This window comes from Tauraco erythrolophus, chromosome 5 (assembly GCF_009769465.1).
Source record: "Tauraco erythrolophus isolate bTauEry1 chromosome 5, bTauEry1.pri, whole genome shotgun sequence".
Lineage (NCBI taxonomy): Eukaryota > Metazoa > Chordata > Aves > Musophagiformes > Musophagidae > Tauraco > Tauraco erythrolophus.
This window is the reverse complement of record NC_141469.1, coordinates 80331631-80353186: the sequence shown is the minus strand read 5'-3', so window position 1 is coordinate 80353186 and position 21556 is coordinate 80331631. Positions and strand designations below refer to the sequence as shown.

Genomic DNA, 21556 nt, shown 5'->3' with positions numbered 1-21556 from the left:
CTCAAGCTGCAGGTTCCTACACCGTAACATGTCTGCTGAAAAACAAGTACTGTACAGCTCACTAATGTCAATATTTACCGTTGTTATCCCATTTATCCTCCTCTCCAGATACTGGGAGAGGAGGAAGTGGGAGAGGGAGAAACAATTGTTTGGTGATAACAGGAAAATGCCTTTTGAATTTCAGTGTAGAGCCTGAGATGCGAAACAACCGTTTGTGCTAGCAAAAGGCACGCAGTCCGTATCACGGCTGCTTGCAGAATTAGCCACATGCTTTGCATGTTTTGTACAAATTGCGTGGGCATACTTTAAACATAAGCGTCTGAAAACTCTGACCCCAGACCCGTACAGCAGTATTCTTGGAAGCGAGATCTAAGCTTTGCAATGTGACTTTTTACATTAAAGAATTAAGCTTCAAAGTAATAACCTTTATTTTGTTTTAAACAGAGCAAATTATTGAAAAAGATGAAGGTCCTTTCTATACCCATCTAGGAGCCGGTCCTAATGTGGCAGCTATTAGAGAAATCATGGAAGAAAGGTAATTAGTGCAAAGGCACAGGGCAGATTAACGTTTATCCTTTTGTGGATGTCAGAATTTTTCCAGCTTTTGCACATAAAGGAATAAACAATTGCAAATCAAGTAATTACTTGTAGGCTTAGCTACTCCAGTGTTGCCAACATTACGCACTGTGCTATTCACCAGAGAGTCACAATATTTGACAGGGCTAATAGTCTGCTGGCTGGCACGGGCTGCACGCTTTGAGACAGATGCCAGCAAACCCAAGCAGGAACAAGTATTCACCAGCGTGCCAAGCAAGACAGTTGGCAATGGCTGCAAAAGCAGGCATGGACCTGGTGTGCCCTCTGGGTAGCAGAATGCCAAGGTAGAAGGAAGACGAAAAGCAGAATACCAAACTCCAAAATTAGCTCCCTTCCTCCAAATTACTAAGTATATAGTACAACCCTAAAGGGCTAAATCCAACTTGGTCACGTCCAGAGGAATGCCACAAAGTTGTCAGATAGGATTTCAGCCCAAGAATCGATAAGTAGTTTTGTGAAAAAACATCCTCCTCCTTCGGAGCATTGCACAAAACCAGCCTTATCTTGGTTATGGACAATCCCTGCATCACGTTGCATCCTGTGATATATTTATTTCATCAAAGCCAGCCAAACTAGGAATTTTTAACAGCACTGAACAGACACATGATCTATGCTACTTAAAAACATGTGTAAGCGCGAAACCCATCAGCCTAAGGTATTTAAATTAAAGACTGTCACAAAAGTGACTTCTGCACTGTGAATTCTGCATCACTTGCAGCTTTTGGCATGCACAGACATTAATGGCCAGATTTTTAGAGGTATCTGGGAATTCAGTTCCCCTCTGAACAAACAAGCAAAGAAAAAGATCCCCAGTAAGTCAGAAACAGATGGGAATTCAATTTGTTAATACCTTAAAAATCTGGACTCTGAACTGCAAAGAAGCTCCAGCTAGTTGCAGAACCAAAAGCAAATGGACATGACTGCAGTGCTGTGTCTGAGCTAAGGAGAGCCATTTCTTAGCAAGGTCTGACAGCTTGTGCTCATCACTGCACAACCATGGGCCACTTAGGGCGTGTTTAGCCCTTCGGATTACCTCTAAATCCTAAGGTCCTTTCTCAGCAACTCCTTCCCAGTGACTCCTGTGCAGGGCTTGCCCCAATACTTTTTTTCAGCTTTGTGAGCAGCTCAAATGCATGTAAGCTACATAAATCAACTTCTTCCTGCGAAAGGGGAAAAGGGAATGAACACTGACCCTCCTGAGAAGCTTCTTACAATTTGTTATGTCCAGAGCTATCATTGACTGGTTAATTCTTTAGTATTTACAAATAATAAATGAAAGAGGAAAGTCAGTCATACCATGATGTCAATTATTAGAGATGAAACTTTTTTCATTTCTTTCTTTGGAATGTAATTTTTTCATCCTTAATATTGACCTCACCTTTTTTTCTTTTTTTTTTTTTGCATTTAATTTCATTTTGTGTTGGCAGAAGGAAATCCTGAGAGATTATAGATAACATGCATCTACTCAGCCAGGTTCTGCAGAGTATAGCAGCAGCCACTTGAACAATGGCTAGTTTTCACCTGTTCATATGGTATGAACTGTGCGAGTCCCTGACTGAAGAACTCCAGAACTACTCCTTATTAGTTAATTTTGTATCCCTAAGTAAAAAAAACCACTTAACTATAAAGATACTCTCAAGCACATATGTGCAGTTGGTGACACTAATCACAACTGAAGCACTTTTAAACTGGCTTCCCATGAGTATGGATTGACTTTTAAGGTGTCAGCACTGCCAAACAAACGAGGATTTGGATTTAGACTTGAAGTTCATATTTTAGCTATACCTGAACAAATTTCTTGCAGAATACATACATTTTACCTCTTCCTTCTCCCAATCCCTACTTCATGCTCAGTGAGTTTTGCACCACTTTTGAAGCGAATCAGCTTTGGCCTGACAGCAAGCATGACGAACATCAGGCACAAATTCCTTTGTGACAGTTGAAAAGATCTGAGAGAAAGTCCATTTCATTTCCAGTGTGTAATGTACAACATGTTTCCACAGTCGCATCTGCACAGCTGTCCTGCAATCCAGATTAGGAAACTGATAGAAAATGTTGATATTCAAAAATGAGGTTTTAGTGTGTTTAATTAAAGAAAGAAATGTATACTAATATCCAAGCCTAAGTAGGAAAAAGTGACCTAACAGTTGCCTGCAGAACACGTGTAGTACAACTTGATTTTGTTTGTATAATTTCCTGTGACACTGAAATTTCACAATGAGATCAGATCTGAAAACAAGCATTTTTCATTTCCTTTGCAGGACAGAAGTTTAAATACAAATATTTGCTTTTAAATATGTCACCAAGATTTTAGTGCAAAAGCAAGAGGGATGAAAGGTCAAAAGTTCTCAAGGCATCATTAAATGGCTGCATAACAGGAAGAAACCATTTTGGTTGCTCTATAGGTAACAGGATGGATATTAGGAAAAATTCAGGTTGGATATTAGGAAAAAATTTTTTACCATGAGAGTTGTAGAACACTGGAACAGGTTGCCCAGAGAGGTGGTGGATGCTCCATCCCTGGAGACGTTCAAGGCCCGGTTGGATGAGGCCCTGAGCAACCTGATCTAGTTGGAGATATCCCTGTTCCTTGCAGGGGGGTTGGACTAGATGGCCTTTGAAGGTCCCTTCCAGCCCTAACGATTCTATGATTCTATGAACAGGCAAAGAACAGGAGATAGTGATATAGTGCTCACACTTGGTTATTTAAAAACAAACAAAAAAAAAAGGTAACGCCAATGAGAGCGGCAGAACTCAAGAAATGGTGATGGAAGTGTGATTTGTCCAGTCCCCAAAACGCAGCCGAGTCAATGTGGTAGCTGGATGTGTAACGTTGCAGACACTGAGGTTTCTAACACATGGCCTCACCTGAGACCTGGTGTGTTCTGGGGCTCAGCAGGTGGGCATCCCCCAGCTGCAGCAGCCCGGGGGGAGCCCTGGCCAGACAACGTGCCTGGAAATGGCTTAAGAGGTTTGATGCTTTTTATTGATTAAAGATTTGCTTCACTTAGCGTTTGCTGCATATTTCCACCTGGTCCATCAGAGGACATGGAAAGGGGATCCCATTTGCTCTGAGTTACAGCACTGCTTGCATTAAACGCTTCAGCAAGAGCCGAGCTTGCCCACCTCAGTCATAAAAAGACACACACAAACGGCATCATTTGGGGGCACCTTGTGATCCTAATTCAGTATAGAAGTCAGGCAGAAGTAAATAAGTAACAATCTATGAGCAGATGATAAAGTAAAAGAAATAGGTATGATGCAAATTAATCATGGCTTAACCGATTCACACTGTATCTAAGCCAGAAACAAGAACAGAAAATTAATAGAGTGACTACTGCATGCCAGCTGTTCCATGACAACTTAATTGTTTACATTTCAGAGTAATAACTTGAAGTTTAACCCAGAAATTAAAGAAAAATGTAACATTCCTCCCCAAAATAGACTGCAAGTCCACTTTTCAAAATGTCATCTATAACAGATTCTCTACAGAAACAGTTAAAAGGTTTGGGAATATTAATGTGATATGGATAATTTTTACTCATCCGTGATATTTTAAAGACATTTGCCTCTCTAACGTATCAATCCACCACTATAATAAAATCAGCACGATAAACCGCATTGCACATCCCTCCCTGTAATTCATAGCATTTATTTTTTAAGATAAGAGTGGCAAATGTGCTCCATCTTTTCAGTGTTCACACAGAACCAAATGAATCTGCTTATCGTACGTATTTTTGTTTGTTTAAGATTTGGACAGAAGGGTAAAGCTATAAGGATTGAGAGGGTTGTCTACACTGGGAAAGAAGGCAAAAGTTCTCAAGGATGTCCAATTGCTAAATGGGTAAGTGATGTACACGAATGTTAAGAGTAATGTAGTTCAGTACGATGGTTCGTGTAAGCAGACAGCAGTGACATGTCCTTCTCTTAGTTGATGCTATGAAACTTCATATAGCTCAACAGCAGCAATACCACGGGACACCTGTAGCCTGCTCCCACCCCTGTCTCTCCCACTCCATTTACTGGTTGCGTGGAGAACAGCGAGAATAAAATTTGGCTTAAAGGTATGGAAACCTGAGAAGGAAGGTGGTTTCACTTAGGTTTAACATTCACAACGCCAGACGTTCTCGTTGCTGTTTAATTTTAGCTTACAAGTAAGTCCAGTAAGTGCACCACTGTGATGTTTTTAAAACGTGCTCTCAGTTTGAGAGAGGCATTAGGACACGCTCATAGCAAACACTGTCGTACTTTGGCACTAATTACTGAGTGGTTTGGGTAGGCTGGGGAGAGACAGGGTGAGGAAAAACTGATACATGATTATAGTCTTTATTGTGTGCCAGACTGCACCCTTTTTTCAGAAATGCCCACAGTAGCACAAGCACTGGGAAGTGAGGACACTCTCTTGTTTGAACAACATCTGCTGCTTTCCTGTCATCACTGTAACGTTTGTATGTAGTAAGGGCAGGTCACAAACCTGAGTGGCTGATTACAAGTTTAACTGCTTAAGTTTGGGAAGGGAAGGAAAGGGAGAGAGCTCCCATGTCTAGTTATTTAGACCCTTAGCTGCCTGCCTTTCCCTGCATGGCTCCTACCCTAAGCTCTGCGCAGGGAGGCATCTCACAGCTCGCTTCCTTTTGCCCACTAATCAAACTGGGCCACTTGAACCATAACGCAAGTTCAGGAGAGCGTTTCTGCTGAATCAGAGCATGGGAGATACCTGTACAAAGCTGGTTTCCACCACTGTGGCTTTCTGTGCCATCAGTCAAGCTTAGCCTCGTAGTGCCTGCTTCACTGAGTAGAAAGGGTAGCCCTGGCCTGTATCCCTGAAAGAGAAAAATGGTCCAAGTTGCCGGAAACAAAGAGGAAGACAGAAGTAGAAGCAACCTCCCCACTCACACGCTGACGCTGAGGTTTCCTATTCTCTTGCTCGTCACGTTAAGAAACGCATCGTTTGTGTTGGGGCTCCGGGGGTGTGTGTTGCTGTGCATGCAGGTAGTCCGCAGAAGCAGTCAGGAGGAAAAGCTACTCTGCTTGGTGCGCGAGCGAGCGGGGCACACCTGCGAGACGGCCGTCATCGTGATTCTCATCCTGGTCTGGGAGGGGATCCCAACGAGCCTGGCCGACAAGCTCTACTCGGAACTCACCGACACGCTGAGGAAGTACGGCACGCTCACCAACCGGCGATGCGCCCTGAACGAAGAGTAAGTGGAACAACGGGTGTGCTCACCAAACTCGCACCATGAAGGTGCTTCAGCCCCCGACCTGGCACCTCCGCTTGTGCAGTGACCTTGAAATACAGATAACCTTTCCGACTATCTCAGGCAGTTTGAAAACTCGCAAACCTTATGAGAAAAGCAAAGTAAATTTCTTATAACTCAGGGAAAAACGCCTTCCCAGAGTCGTGAAGCATCTCAGTATATTTAATGGAAGAGATCTCAGCAGGGGCCAGGACAGCAGATGCCTCAACCTCGAAATAAAAACTAGATGCGCTCGATCGTACCGTAAGCCTACAGACACTAGCCTGAGTCTAAAGAAATTGCGCTGTATCATTTTCCCCCATCTTTCTGATAGCAAAGAACATTTAGACCAAAATTAACGTAGCTATCACTGTATGGTACTTTGGCTTCAGGGCTAGAGTTGTATTTCAGGAATTATTGCTTAGCCCCTGTCAGGGGGCTCCCGCCTTCTTGCAGCGCCGTCGGCATATGCCCCTTTCGGTTCAGGTACCACAATATCACGACCTAGCAAGGCACTACGCAAACGTGCCCTCTTCTGAGCAAAGCCAGTTTTCTCACAGAAGCATAGAAACCGCTTTGCAACCATGAAATTATTCACTCTGACCATTTCTTCCGTTATAATGTGTTTGCCTCCCTCTTTCATTTCTTCATTATTTGCTGATGGAAGACAATCCAAGACCAGTGATTCCCCAGAGTGCTGGCAAAACGCCGATGTCCGCTGCAGGAGCGCCCCAGGGTGACCTGCTTGCTGCTAACAGCCATATTCTCTTATTTTTCAGACGGACTTGTGCATGTCAAGGGCTGGACCCTGAAACTTGTGGTGCTTCATTTTCCTTTGGTTGCTCCTGGAGCATGTACTACAATGGTTGTAAGTTTGCCAGAAGCAAGATTCCAAGAAAGTTTAAGCTGATGGGAGATGACCCAAAAGAGGTTGGTGTACATTTCTAAATCGAGCCTCATTTGCAAGGAAATGTTTTCTGTCACTCTGCAAATAGAGATACAGTACAAGAGACCAGGGGCCAGAGTCCTGCCTGAATGGCATACATGTAGGGTAATTAAGTAACTGCCAGTCAAAACTGATTGACTGCAGTCACTGAGCCAGCTGAATTGACTGTCCAAACTCTGACAGCTGGTAAAAAGCCCTGAGACTTGAAACCATGTTTGCAGGCTTTCACAATCAGAGAAGAGGGCATGGCCTGAGTAACTGTGGTTGTATTAGGCCTGCAATTGGGCATTCCCCAGTGCCAGAGCAGAAGGTTTACCAACTGAAGGCACATAACATTGCAACTGGGAACCAGAGCAGACTGCATGGAGACAAACATGATGAAACCCTGAGATGACAATAGGAAAAAGACAGCAAGACTCATTCTACATACAGTCCTGCCCCACTGAATGTTTCCAGACTGGGCTCTGTGTTACAGCAAACTGCCAACTGTTTAAAACGAGTCAGAGTAATAAAATAAAAAAACATTGACCTTAGTTGGGGCCCAGGATACCTTTAAAGTTATGACTGCAGTGACTCCTGGACACCTCCAGCTAGTCATGTGTCTGGGAGGCTCCAATGGCCGAGTCTTGGTTTTGGCAAGCACGGGCAAATTTAGTCCCTTGCTTGGGTACTGACGCATAGGTCCACAGCTTTCACTGTATTCTAGTGCCTTACACAAATCCAAGGATTTCTTTCACATGACCAGAGAGGCACCTCTGCATTTTATGGCCTGTGGTGAGAATAGCACACCATTTGGAATATCATCATAATTAACATGCAGTTTGTCCTCCCTACTGCTCTTCAGCAGCCCCAAGAATTACTGAATAGCACGCTCTCAATCATGCTGTGGCACAAAGCCTTCTTTATCATAACCTGCAATCCTAAACCCCCTAAATTTTCTAAGCTGGATACCTGGCCAGAGCCCACCAGGGCACTCTTCCAACTTGCAGTCCTGGATTTACTTCCCATAGAAGGCAGAGCTGGGCAGGGAAGACAGTTTTACCCTCCAGTCTTGTTCTCACACAGTCGGGGGCAGCCAAGGCATGCAGCCAGGGGCTGGGTCCCATAGCATAGACACAGTTTATAGACAACACAAATAGGATCCTCACCAATAAAAACTAGAAGTAACACTTACAAATGGTAACCTACAGGCCATACAAAAGCTCCAGGTTCTGGCAGCAGCTACGGGATCACAGCAAGATATTTTTGACAATTTCATAATGTCATTTTGGAGTCCCAAATAGGATATAGTCCTATAGTGAGAGATAAAAACTTTTAATGCACCAAAGGTGTCTCTCTCAAACCCATAGGTTTTTCACAGCTCTTCACACATTCCTGAAATATACAAACTCCTAAAACCAAGTATACCACTCCAGTATGCCACTGATCGTTGTGCACTCGAAATTAAAAATAAGAGCCTCATATAAGCAAGGTTTTTAATTTGGGAATCCCATCCTGAGAAGATGGGGAACAACTTCGGAGTGTGTTATTAGAGTGCTTCATTTTTTAAAGAGCTCTCCATTTTAAGATTGTGTACCTCTCCTTATAGAAGAAGAGAAGTGTGGTCATTCCCACCTCCATATTGCCAGCTACTAGACATGTCCACAATTCTTGATTGCTTGAGAATTGGGAACTTTCTGAAGTCTGAAGTATTTAAATAATTTTAAATTGCTGTATGAAAAGATATTTTTCATGAAAGAACAGGTTGCGCAGAGTTGTGGATGCCCCATCCCTGGAAGTGATCAAGGCCAGGTTGGATGACGCTTTGAGCAACCTGATCTAGTGGAAGATGTCCCATCTCATGGCAGGGGAGTTGGAACTAGATGATCTTTAAGGTCCCTTCCAGTCCAAACTGTTCAATGATCCTATATTTCAGTGTGTTGAAGTGCTGCCATTGCAATGTGCAAAACCCTTAAATTAGCCAGATTTACTTGATGGACCATTCTGATTATTATTTCTCTTGAGCTTTCTTCAGAGTATTATTTTCCCAAAACTCCAGTACGGAAAATAACAAAGGTCATCACGCTTGGATCCAAAACATCTCCATGTTGAAGAATGTGACTCTTCTTAACATAAACAAAATTAAGATTATAGTACGTGATGCCCTCTTGCAAGGATCACACTACACTAGTTTACTACTTCATTACTTTAGAGACTGTGAAACAATAAAATTAAAAGGATATTCACAACAGTTACTGTCCAAACAAGAATGACAATAGTCTAGGCCTTTACACAACTCTCAGTGTAAACATAATTCTGTAAAGACTCTAACTTCTTACATCCCATACATACAGTATGGAAGCGTCATTGAACTCTATTTCATCTCCTTACAGGAAGAAAAACTAGAATCCAATTTGCAGAATCTGTCAACCCTGATGGCACCTACCTACAAGAAGCTTGCACCTGATGCATATAACAACCAGGTATGCTGGGGAAAAAGGGAATCAGTCATGCAAATAACCTGATTTTTACCACACTTCCCATTTTTTTTATGTACACAAAACATAGATTTTGTGCCAGCGTTCCTTTAACGTCAGGGAAAGATGAATTGAAATGAATGATTCCACTTTAAACATTTTCAAGAGTAAAACTAGCAGAATTTAGTCCACTAAATAGAACTAAGCTTTTCATCTACATCAACACAATGAAATTACTTCACACTTGAGCACAACTCTTCAGCTCTACAACACAAATTCCTGGATTTGGCATGATTCACCAGCCAAACTAGCAAAACAGCCATGGAGTTGGCATGAGTTGGCAGCGGCGTCAGAAGGCATTGTCATGTTGCACTCGAGTCCTGAAGCCACACACTCAGTCCCGCACGCACCAGCCTTCTTGCACGAGGGGATCGTACGCGCGTGTTTTCTGTGGAGCAGTGTTGACAGATACTAACACATTAGAAGCCTTGATGAGGTTTCCCATTATGGCTGTGTCTCATCTACGTCCCTTTATCAAACGTCCTTCAGACATCTGCATCAAAATTTGACAACATATCCCTTACGAACGCATAACTGTTGGCCTTCATTTTTGTTGCTCAGGTTCACTACCATTACAAACATCTGAGGTCCCTTCCAATCCCTAACATTCTGTGATTCTGTGATCCACAGAACTTAGTCTCCAAACTATCAGCATCACTGCAAACTGTGACATCTTCTTTCTTTCTGTAGCAACCAGCATAAGACAGATTTTCAACCGTAATGGAAACAGTAAACTAACACAAAACTGTCCATTTTTATTTGCCGTAAAACTCACTTCTTTACTGCGTGTTTCGCAGCAGCTAGACAGGGTTAGCAGATTCAGTACAGACTTACTCAGTTTGACTTACCTGATCAGATAATGTTTGGAGACTCATTGTGGAGGAGGAAACTGTGGCCGTGTGCCCACTAACTGTGGTTATCTGTCCAAATATCTGAGAGACATTCTGCAAGAGAAGAAAGGAAGAGGAAGAAGAAAAAATGAGGGGGTGGTGAACAATGAAATGGTTCTTTGCTTGGGCTGCTTTCCCCACAAAAATTCGCAAAAACTTTTCTCCATGTAAGCCATGGTCCTGACTGACAGTTGTTGAAAATACAAGCATTTTACAAACATGGTTTCATTTTTACTTTTCCAAATAAAATATGAAACCGTCATTTGTCTAAGGGTTTATCTTCCATTACAAAGTCCTTTATTTTTGTGTAAGGTTTATTGTTGCATTATCAACTCTTTGTAAAACACCTTAATAATGACCGCATGGGTGGAAAGTTCTGTCTTGACTGAATTATCTCTCTTTTTGGTCAGTGGTTAGAGCTGCACCAAAGCTAATGAAATATACATTTAGCACGCCAAAATATTACAAATCAAAAAGCAAATCATTATTTTTCATGAAGTCATTCTGAAGACAGTTTTCTAAAGCCATTTTCCCTTAATAGCTTGGTGTATTTCCACTCTACACAAACATATCACCCTTACAGTGCCAGACACTGAAACCATGCGCTGCATTTGTCGTGTAGGAACACCAGCTGCTGGCAGAGGATCAAAAGTAACACACAAGGAGAAGCACTATTGGCCCATTTCACAGTCACGCCAGAGACAGAAGGTAACAGGGAGCAAAGCAGCAAGGAATGAAGCACAGATACAAAACTGCCAACAGTTCATTTTATTTGCCTTCAAGATCTGTACGTTGCCACCACTGAGACGTTAGGAGACTTGCATGTTGTCACAGCAGAGCATTCAGTGCTCATTCCGTGTAATGGAGCATCCAGCTCAGTTGCAGTGACATTGGTCATCTCTTTGCAGATCGAGTATGAACACAGAGCACCCGAGTGTCGCCTGGGTTTGAAAGAAGGTCGCCCATTCTCAGGAGTCACTGCCTGCCTGGATTTTTGCGCTCACGCTCACAGAGACTTGCACAATATGCAGAACGGGAGTACACTGGTGAGTCCATGATGCGTACAGCCTCCTCGCTCCAGCACTAACTTCATATATTTAATTCATTATCTCCCATCTGTTTAAATCTATACTTGCATAACGCAGATTGCTAAAAAAAAAGAAACATTAAGCAGTAATCGAGCTAACTTATTACCCCCTACACAATTTTTCATTCAAATGAATGAGACTTGTGGTGTACTAAAGAAAGGTTTAATAAAGAACTGATAGAGAAACCGTGGAGACAATGGAAGGAAGGTCCCAGCAGGGCTGAAATGTCTCTTACAGCATTCCTGGCACAAAATGGTTTATGTTGTCCTTTTGAAACACTTTTTTCCTGACAACTTTGGATTATATCTTCTAATAAAATAAAAATGGAAACAAATAACTTCTTTACAGGAGAGTTTTGGAAGTTGTGGATTTCATTCCTGCTTCAGATGAGCAGAAAGTCTGCAAGTCTTGCCATCCTAAGTATTGTACACGTGCCCTTTACTGTCTTCAGTTCTGATCTCTAGCATGTACGGCAAAGGTTCTATAGAATATACCAGAGAAGCAAGCTGGTTTTCAATGTGTATTGGATCATTTCTGTTCCCTGCCTACCCTCTCTGTCACAATACAGTTGGGGTAAACGTGAGAAAGAATAATCTTCAATTCTGAATAATCGCCATGGTTGTAATTTGAAGCAACTACCTAAATTCGCAGTGCAGCTCTTACTACAACTGAAGACAATATCTACTTTTTTAATAACAACTAAATTTTTCCTGTTTCCAGGGTCTGACTTAATTGACAAGTCAACCACCACCAATACAATATATATTTTTAGCTGAGCTTTCTTCCTAAAACTGGCTGATGCAATGATTTTGCTACAGAATACGTCTGTATCAGCATCTTTTTTCCCTGCTGAGATCCTCCCAATACCTGTTGTAGCTGGAGCTAACACAACGAGCATGCTGCATGACACAACAGTAACTTCCTTAAATCTTATTATTAGCGTTATAGTGACTTGCTCCTTTGCAAAGTCCTGAAGTTGCCATTGCAAGGAGGCGTGAAACACAATGGCAATGTGTTCTATTGCATGCTGTTTCTAATAGGTAGCTAGCTGATGGATTATACTGAAAAAATCTTCAGGTGAGCACAAGGTCCCAGGTTCTACTGTTTTAACTCTCTGGCCATGGTACAACGGACCACACAGTTTGTTTCACATTAGGGAAATCCCTAACTATCTGGTTTATTTCAGCACAAGTACAAGAAATAAACACCCATACACCTTCTGTTTCTATTAATGCTGTTCAACAGAGCAATGGAAGAAATGAAATTGCAGGCTCACGGTGATACGTGTAAATTGCACAGAAACTTAACAAATAGCTTGCCAGATGCCAGCACCAGCAGTGGCAGGGCGAGGTAGAATGCACAGGCCAGTATTTCAGACCTCTTTGTCTCAGACTGGTTTGAGAGGGTTACTCTGACACACCTTTCTGACAGGTTTGCACACTAACTAGAGAAGACAATCGCGAAATTGGCCAAACACCAGAAGACGAGCAGCTCCACGTGCTCCCGTTGTACAAAGTCTCTGATGTGGATGAGTTTGGAAGCACTGAGGGCCAGGAGGAGAAGAAGAGGAATGGCAGCATCCAGGTCCTTACCTCCTTTCGCCGGAAAGTAAGGATGTTAGCAGAGCCCGTTAAGACGTGTCGGCAAAGGAAGCTAGAAGCAAAGAAAGCAGCTGCAGAAAAGCTTTCCTCCTTGGAGAATGGGTCTAACAAAGCTGAGAGAGATAAGTCTGCTGCAGCACGCAACAAGCAAGGCAACTCCGAGGCAGCGGGTCATGCAAAGCAGCTAGCAGGTAAACACGTGAATCTGATCGGGATCTTTATCAACAGTGGTAGGCTTCCTAAAATTAGGGCCATTTATAATGAGTCTCAAGGAAACCCTTATTCTCAGCTCAAGAACATTTTAAAGTAAAAAGGAAAGAGAATTCATGAAAGTAAATATCAATATTGTGTATTTATAAATACTAGAGTGCCAAATTGTGGTCAACTCTGGAGAAGTAAAAAAAAAAAATGTTGTTTGGGAAAGCCTTTATTGTTGGATAGTTAACACCAGTAGAAATCTGGTGCTTTTGCAAGCTCTGCTTGCCATTCAGCGTATTGTAAAGTACCTTTAAAAGACCAGTAGTGCTAGAAGCCATGAAGAGAAGTGTGTGATGCTGCTGCCAAAGAAAGAGTGACCTACACATCACTCACTGTCTGCCACTGTTACAGAGAACCTCCTAATTTGAGGGGATTCAAGCCTAACCTCTTTACCACTATTTATACTCTCTGCTTCAAGACCAAAAGCAGAGCAGGTTTTTCCGTAGCGGAGTAAGAGTCTAAAAATCCACTTAACAATCTCTGGCAGTTTTCATCAGTAGATTTGAGAGTCCTGAGCAATGGAGTTCATCATGACTATTTGATTGTTATAGCAGCCTTCTCACAGGGGGGAAAAAAGGGAAACATCCAGGGCCACCCAGAAGGTCACCGAAATACCTGTGAATAGAAGTCAGCTGTCCCATGACCCAGGCTAGGGTTGTAACCAGGAAATGATGCCATTTCACTTTAATGAATGATGGTTTTGCTCTTACGTCTTCAGTTAATCTCTCTTGTTACTGAACTGTACTCTCTATCAGTGAATGTCACCGTTGTGTTTTTACATAAAGCTAGGGACTTTTTTTGAGACAGTTCTATTAATATAGATGAGAAGAATTATTTATTCTTGGGGAAAAGAAGGTCACCTTGTGCATGGCTGTTTGGGAGCGCTTTGATGCTCCATTTCATGGGCTACTTAAATGGTGATTCAACTCTCTGATTTTGTGCATGTGACTGAACAGATTGTGCTGTCCTCTTTTTTCCCCATTGCCACTAGCATCTGATCTCACTGGATACGTGCCAGAAAGAATGAGTAGCCTTAGTATTTATTCAGCTTCTTAAAGGATGATATTTGAGATATGAGAAAGGGAACCTCTGTTAACGTATCATATGATATACTTTTCTTAAAAATTTCATAGATATGTATCATGAAAAGTCTATAAAGTACGTGCTTTGTTGTTTTGTGGGGTTTTTTTACAAAAAAAAAAAAGCTTGTTTGTTGTGTGGTGTTTTTTTTTTTTTCTCTTTTCACATCTACAGATCTTTTACGTCTTTCAGGACCAGCCACACAACAACAGCAGCAGCAGCAGCAGCAGCATCCACAGCGCACTCTCCCTAACAACCCTCAGTCAAATCCTATTAACTCTTACTCGGGTTCAGGTTCTGCAAATCTCTATGTAAGGTTGCCTAATCCAGCCAGTGCTTATCCAAGCTCTTCATACGCTTCAGATCCCTATGGAGGGTCCAGTCCCATGAACCTCTATACAACCTCATCACAGCCTGCGGGGTCTTATTTGAATTCTTCCAGTCCCATGAACCCTTATTCAGGATCATTAAGTCAAAATAACCAATATCCACCCTACCAATGCAATGGAAACATACCTATGGACAACTGCCCCTCTTACTTGGGCTCATACCCTTCCCAGCATCAGCACATGGACTTTTATAGTTGCCAGAGCCAAGACCATATGTCTAAACTAAGTCTACCACCCATTCAAACATTATACCAGCATAGGTTTGGGAGTAACCAGAGTTTTGGTCCCAAGTACTTGAATTATGGAAACCAAAATATGCAGGTAGACTCCTTCAGTAATTGCACCATTAGACCAAACGTACACCACGTAGGGTCTTTTTCCTCTTACTCCACCCATGAGGCTGACGGCCATTTTATGGAGGTTGCCTCAAGGTTAAAATCTAATCTGAGTACTCCAAGCATGGATTACGCCTCCATGAGTAAAACCAGTGAACATCATCACGTGCAACCCCCTCCACATTTAGCACGCGACTACCATTCTGCTCCAAGCATGTTCAGTGGTCCTCCTAATTCACTGCATCTCCAAAATAAAGATAGCGAAATGATTTCACATGCAGTTAATGGTTTGTCTAACATGCTTCCAGGTCAAAACCACGATAGGACTACTCCCCAGGGTGGTTTAGATAAAGCTGATGTGCTGAATCCAGAAAAAGCAGAGGATCCCGATGAAGTCTGGTCAGATAGTGAGCAGAGCTTTCTGGATCCAGAAATCGGAGGAGTGGCAGTTGCTCCATCTCATGGGTCAATTCTCATAGAGTGTGCAAAACGTGAGCTGCACGCAACGACCCCCTTAAAAAATCCCAACAGGAACCATCCCACCAGAATATCCCTTGTCTTTTACCAGCACAAGAGTATGAATGAGCCGAAACACGGTCTGGCTCTGTGGGAGGCAAAGATGGCTGAGAAGGCGAGGGAGAAAGAAGAGGAATGTGAGAAGTACGGTCCAGACTACGTGCCTCAGAAATCCTACGGCAAAAAAGCCAAGCGGGAGCCTGCGGAGCCACACGAACCCTCGGAGCCAACGTACGTGCGCTTCATCAAGTCTCTTGCACAACGGACGCTGTCGGTCACCACGGACTCCACGGTTACTACATCTCCATATGCCTTTACACGGGTTACAGGGCCTTACAACCGCTACATCTAACTTCACACCTTTGTTGGTTACCTCATCCGAAAAAACACCTTGGCAGCAGGGCAGTTCTCCTTTAGGTTTTGGGGAAGGCAAGGGTGGAGAAGAAAACAGTGTTTTTACGAAACTCCTCAGTGGAAAAAAGCCTCAGCACACCAGCAAAAAGAGGTAATCTCACTAGCGCACTCATTTTCCACTGATTTTTAAGTGGTCACAGATGGCACGTAGGAAACAAGACCAAAGCATCCTATGCAAAAACAAAAACAAAACAAAAAAGTGTTTCACGATTTACATTTGAAAACACTGGCTCCATTACTGAAGGAGATAATCTGCAAACGGATTATTTTTTTTCTTACAGTTTTGCACATCTGTGGCCACTTTTAATGTCATCGAGTTTGCATAGTCATGGAACAGGAGCAAAAAAAACCCTAAAAAAAAAATAATTCTGTAGTATTACAACTGCAGGAATCTTAAAATAACATCTGGTGCTGAATCTATGATGTACTGAAATACTGGAATTATGGCTTTTTAACATGCAGTTTTTACTGTAAACTTAGTCTCTTGATTTTATTTAACAAAGTAGATAAGTATAAAACATAATGAATAGACAGCAAAACACTGAATTTGTTTGGATATTCTAAAACCATGGTGCTATCTAAGAGAACGGTGTCTTTATTTTAACAGTCGAACAGTTAATGCCTTTATAGCAAAATGTCAATGATGTAGTCAAACGTTCTTCAACAACAGGGAGGACCTTTCATTCATGTATGTATTGAATTTACCTGGTGTTAAAATAAGCTTACTTTTTAACCTATGGGAATTACAAAGACCTCTGGATTTTGCTCATCCAGTCAAGTCCTAGAAAAGGACAATAAAATATAGAGAGAGATATTTTTTTTTAAATAGTGTTTCGAAAGCACTTTGTCTACCTAAGCTTGGCAACTTGAACAATGCTAAGGTACTAAGACATTAAAAAAAAAAAAAAAGAGTTTACTTTGATTTTAAAATGCAAAGATAATTTTTTTAAACTAAAAAAAGAAAGCTTTTAAATACTTTTGTTTTAGCCGTGCATCTGCTAGTGGGCTACATATCCATTTTTAATACAGTCAGTTATGGTAAAAATGGGGCTTACTGGATATAAGGGAATACTTTAGTACACAAAACACATGTTTTTCTGGTGCTCATCTCACACAGCTATACTGTAAACTGTTTTCTACAATTATTATGACAAGTTCATTGCTCAAATATGTACAGTTTTAAGGAAAGAATTTTCTATTAACCACAGGTAATAATTAGCAGCATGCGACAGACTACAATTAGTTAGCTTGGGCTTCTGCTGTTTTTCAAGATCTGTACGCTCTTCAAATATTGAATGGCAGATTGCTTTTGTGTTGATAATTACGTACATCGTGGTGTAAGTCATTTCTCGGTGCAAGTGTCCTCTTTTCCAGGAAGATTGAGCAGACCGATGCCTACACAAGATGAATGAAACAGGGTTAGTTCTGTGTGATTCCGTTGACTAAATAGAAAAAAAATAAATAAATAGGCAGCTGGCTTGCTGTGGTGGTTTTAAATCATTAATTTCTATTAAAAAAAAAAAGCAGGAGAGTTGTATAGTAAATTAAATTGTAAACAAAACTTTTTTTAACGCAATGCTTTAGTATTTTAGTACTGTAAAAATATTAAATCTATATATATTTGGGTTTTGAGCTGAATTCACATCATGGTGCTACTCAGCCTGCTACAAATATATCATAATGTGAGCTAAAAATACATTAAAAGGTTTGAGTGATGTTCCTACTTGTCATATACCTCAACACTAGTTTGGCAATAGGATATTGAACTGAGTGTGAAAGTTTATATATTGTATACCATCTTTTCCCCCCAATAGCCTTTGAAAAAAAAAAAAAAAACAAACAAAAAAACTAAACAAAAAAAAAACCTCTCTCAGTACTTGACATTTTAGCAAGTATAACTTGAACTTCAACTTTTTTTTTTTTTTTTGGTTCTAAAAATTCAGGGATATTTCAGCTCATGTTCTCCTATGCCAACGTGTCACCTGTGTGTATGTAAAGCTGTTGTAGGTTAAGTATATTATTCTTGGGTTTTTTTTTGTTTTGTTTCGTTTTTTTTTTTTCTTCAGGGATTTAATGCTTTTCTTTTGAATCCCTTCTCTAATTTTTCTTGTACATGTATTGATGTAACTAAAACTAATTTTGTAAATTCGTTAGTTCTTTTTATTGTAATGAAAGTGTTTAAAGAGAGTTAGAATGTTTTGCCTGTTTCAAACGAATAAATGAAAAGAAAGTAGAATGCACTGAGCTGATTAAAGGGAAAAATGTAAGGCAGGGGTTTGGCAAGTGACTGTTTGCTAGAGTTGTTCGAGTCACTCTCTAAACAAGGCTTCTTGGATACTGTAATGAATAAAATAAAGTATAAAAAGGTACAGTCTGTGCAAGGGCTTCCCTAAACACGCAAACCTCCATGTCCCAGATATATCTTGTGCAATATACTGTAAGATTAAGTTCGGTCGAAAGAAATTTTATCTAACAGAATCACAGCCTAACTCGAGTAAATCAAAGGAGGCCTTTGGGTTTAATGGTCAAATATTTATTATGGCAATTTTGTTTTTTAATTCTCAGTCTGTGACTTTACCCACTGCAGTGAAACAAAAGTTTCACTTTTTTTAAAAAAAATAAAAAGTAAAAATTAATGATGGTTATATGTCAAGATTAACTAAATCATTATAAATCTTCATCTTTCAGTGATTTTTTTCTTTGTTTTTTAAGTCCTATTTTATTCGTGTAATCCATAGTAGACGTTTGGTTAATATGCCACGCACCGTCATTTGCCAAACTGCTGGCAGCAGGAGCGGGAAGCTTAGTTGGCGAATCGGTTCCGTGCTGTAAATACCCGGACTGTAACTCCTGGTGTACAGAACCCTGCCTCAGTTGGAACGAATGACACAGCAGACACACGGCCGCGCGTATAGGATCATCAGGTTGACTATAGCCATACTTGAAGATGCTTCTGAGTGGTGTCAACTTTACTTGAATGAATTTTTCATCTTGATTGACGCACAGTGGTATAAAGTTCACTTCTAAAGCTAGTGGTTAACTTGTGTAGGAGACTTTAGCAGTTTGACACTAAGGTAATGAACTTCTGTGTGCATTTTCTATGCTTATGTTCTACTTTTTTTTTTTTTTTTTTTACTTTAGTTTCATTCATTTTCATGAAATGTTTGGTATGTCTATAAAAAGAATCCGAGGATGGTTATAAATACTGTAAGTATTGTAATGTAATGCAGGTTATTTGAAAGCTGTTTATTATTATATCATTCCTGATAACGCTGAGATGTGGGTGTTTTTAATAAAATTTATATTTATTTAATGCACTCTAAGTCTGTCTTGCAGAAACTTGTCTTTCCTTGTCATTTTTGTCAGCTAACAACAAAGCCAGTGCAGTGAAATGCAGCCCCTGGTACCAGCCCCAGGGAAACCAGACAACAGTTGTAGGGCTGGGGAAGCTGCCAGCCTGGGGAGCTTAAATCTGAAACTGGGTTACGAGACACAGAGGAAGTTGCTTGGAAATTGAATGCTTTGAGTGACGCACCAGGACAACCCGAACTTGTCAACGAAGCAGGTCCACACACCCACACAGGCTTAGCCCACCTCTCAAGCATCACACTCCAACAAAACCCATCACTAGGGACTTCCAAACAGGAGACGTAGACATCACGTTTATCCCTGGTTCTGCTTCGACTCGTGGGTCTGGGCACTAGCTACCTGGCCCAGGCTACTGCTCAATAAAACTGAACTGAGGGAAGTAGTTTAGATTGGATATTAGGAAAATTTTTCTTCACGGAAAGGGTTGTCAGGCACTGGAACGGGCTGCTCAGGGACATGGTTGAGTCACCATCCCTGGAGGTATTTAAAAGATGTGTAGATGTGGCACTTAGGGACATGGTTTTGGGGTGGATTTGGCAGTGTTAGGTTTACGGTTGGACTCGGTGACCTTAAGAGCCTTTTCCAACCTAAATGATTCTATGATTGAGAAAAAAAACAAAATTATAAAAGCCGAAAACCTCATGGATAATCTAAATCCCACGTAACCTAGAGAAAAGCAGCAAGCAGTGTGCCTGAGTCAACTCCAGGACATACATTCCTGCAGGCATCAGACAAAAGCTTGTTTTCTTGGTTCCTTCTTTTAACTTCAAGGGATATCAGGACTGACTCCTGAAATATTCTTTGTGGGAAGAGACAGAAATTGCTCTCTCCACGGTTGCAAATTGTTTCTGTGGCAATCAGCACTTGAAAGCTTTTCAGGCTTGCTTTTTTAAGACCCCGAGTTTGTTGTCAGCCCTGGTTACCCCATCCATCAATGCCACGCACCCTGGGAAAGCCCCCCCTAACTCCGTACATTCATGTAGCTAAGTGGCTTGGGGAAGCAGCGATTTAAAACTCCAGAAATCCATGATGTTCACCCCCGGCTCTCCGCGTGTTCCCAGATGGGAACATCTTGAGGCAGGCGAGCAGGCTGCAGCAGCCAAGTGTTGCTGCTCTCTGCACGCAGGTGCACTTTGGCGCATTAGACAGCTGGAACCGACAGATGCACTCGCTTTAACAAAGGTCTGCCACCCCTTTAGCCCCCCCCTGGAAAAAAAAAAAAAATCCTTCCATTAACGAGCATTCCCACCGGCCACTTTTTAACGTGAGCGGCGCTCACTTCGCTGCGCTTCGGCGGATCTCGCTCCAGAGGCGCCGCTGACACGGGCACAAGGCGCTCCCAGCCGGAGCCACCGGCGAGTCAAACCACAGCTGCTGCCCGCGCTTCTCCCGCAAACGCGGGCGCTCGGGTGGCTGCGGGGCAAGGCGCCGCTTACCGTCACCGCCCAGGCCACAGCCCTGGTCAGTTCCTTACAACCAGGGATGCCCAGCTGAGCACCCAGCTCCCAGAGGTCGCTTCTGCCTTGCCTCTCCTCTTCCCCAGCTGTTCTGTCCATTTCTGCCTTCGGACATCTCACAGAGAGGACAACGCAGCTTTTTTACGGGAATGACTGAAAAGCCTGTGATGATGAGCCAAGCTGGGGCGAACAAACAAAGGCAAAATTTAAGAGCAACAGGTGATTGTGCTCAGAGATACAGAAAAGACTCCAGCCTGGAAGAGCGGAGAAAAGGGAAAAAAAAACACTTAAAAGTATTTCTTTTGGAGAAGAGAAGCACCTTCCAGAAGGCAGCAGGGATTAACAAGTGGTGACTAACGGTGGTTTATAGAATCATAGAATGGTTAGGGCTGGAAGGGACCTTCAAAGGTCATGTAGTCCAACCCCCTGCAAGGAACAGGGATATCTCCAACTAGATCAGGTTGCTCAGGGCCTCGTCCAACCTGGCCTTGAATGTCTCCAGGGATGGAGCATCCACCACCTCTCTGGGCAACCTGTTCCAGTGTTCTACAACTCTCATGGTAAAAAATTTTTTCCTAATATCCAATCTGAATCTACCTCCCTCTATTTTAAAACCATTACCCCTTGTCCTATCACAACTGGCCCTCCTGAACAGCCTCTCCCCATCTTTCTTGTAGGCCCCCTTGAGGTACTGGAAGACCGCTATAAGGTCACCCCGGAGCCTCTTCTTCTCCAGGCTGAACAGCCCCAACTCTTTCAGCCTGTCCTCATAGGAAAGGTGCTCCAGCCCTCTTATCATCTTTGTGGCCCTCCTCTGGACCCTCTCCAACTGGTCCATGTCCTTCTTATGTTGGGGGCTCCAG

The 21556-nt window shown here is 42.1% G+C and overlaps 1 protein-coding gene across 2 annotated transcripts in view; it reads left to right on the top strand.

Annotated features, from left to right (window-relative positions):
* Window positions 1-19184, top strand: part of TET2 (tet methylcytosine dioxygenase 2) — a 75420-nt gene extending 56236 nt beyond the window's left edge. The window contains exons 3-10 of one of the 2 annotated variants that reach the window (XM_086611520.1): window positions 445-535; window positions 4348-4441; window positions 5590-5798; window positions 6614-6764; window positions 9153-9242; window positions 11095-11232; window positions 12706-13066; window positions 14406-19184. In XM_086611520.1, the coding sequence (XP_086467646.1) occupies window positions 445-535; window positions 4348-4441; window positions 5590-5798; window positions 6614-6764; window positions 9153-9242; window positions 11095-11232; window positions 12706-13066; window positions 14406-15805 (2534 nt within the window). In that variant the 3' untranslated portion in view covers window positions 15806-19184. Of the gene's footprint in view, window positions 1-444; window positions 536-4347; window positions 4442-5589; window positions 5799-6613; window positions 6765-9152; window positions 9243-11094; window positions 11233-12705; window positions 13067-14387 lie in introns of both variants that reach the window. The other variant, XM_086611519.1, reaches the window with a different exon arrangement.
* Window positions 19185-21556: the final 2372 nt, after the last annotated feature.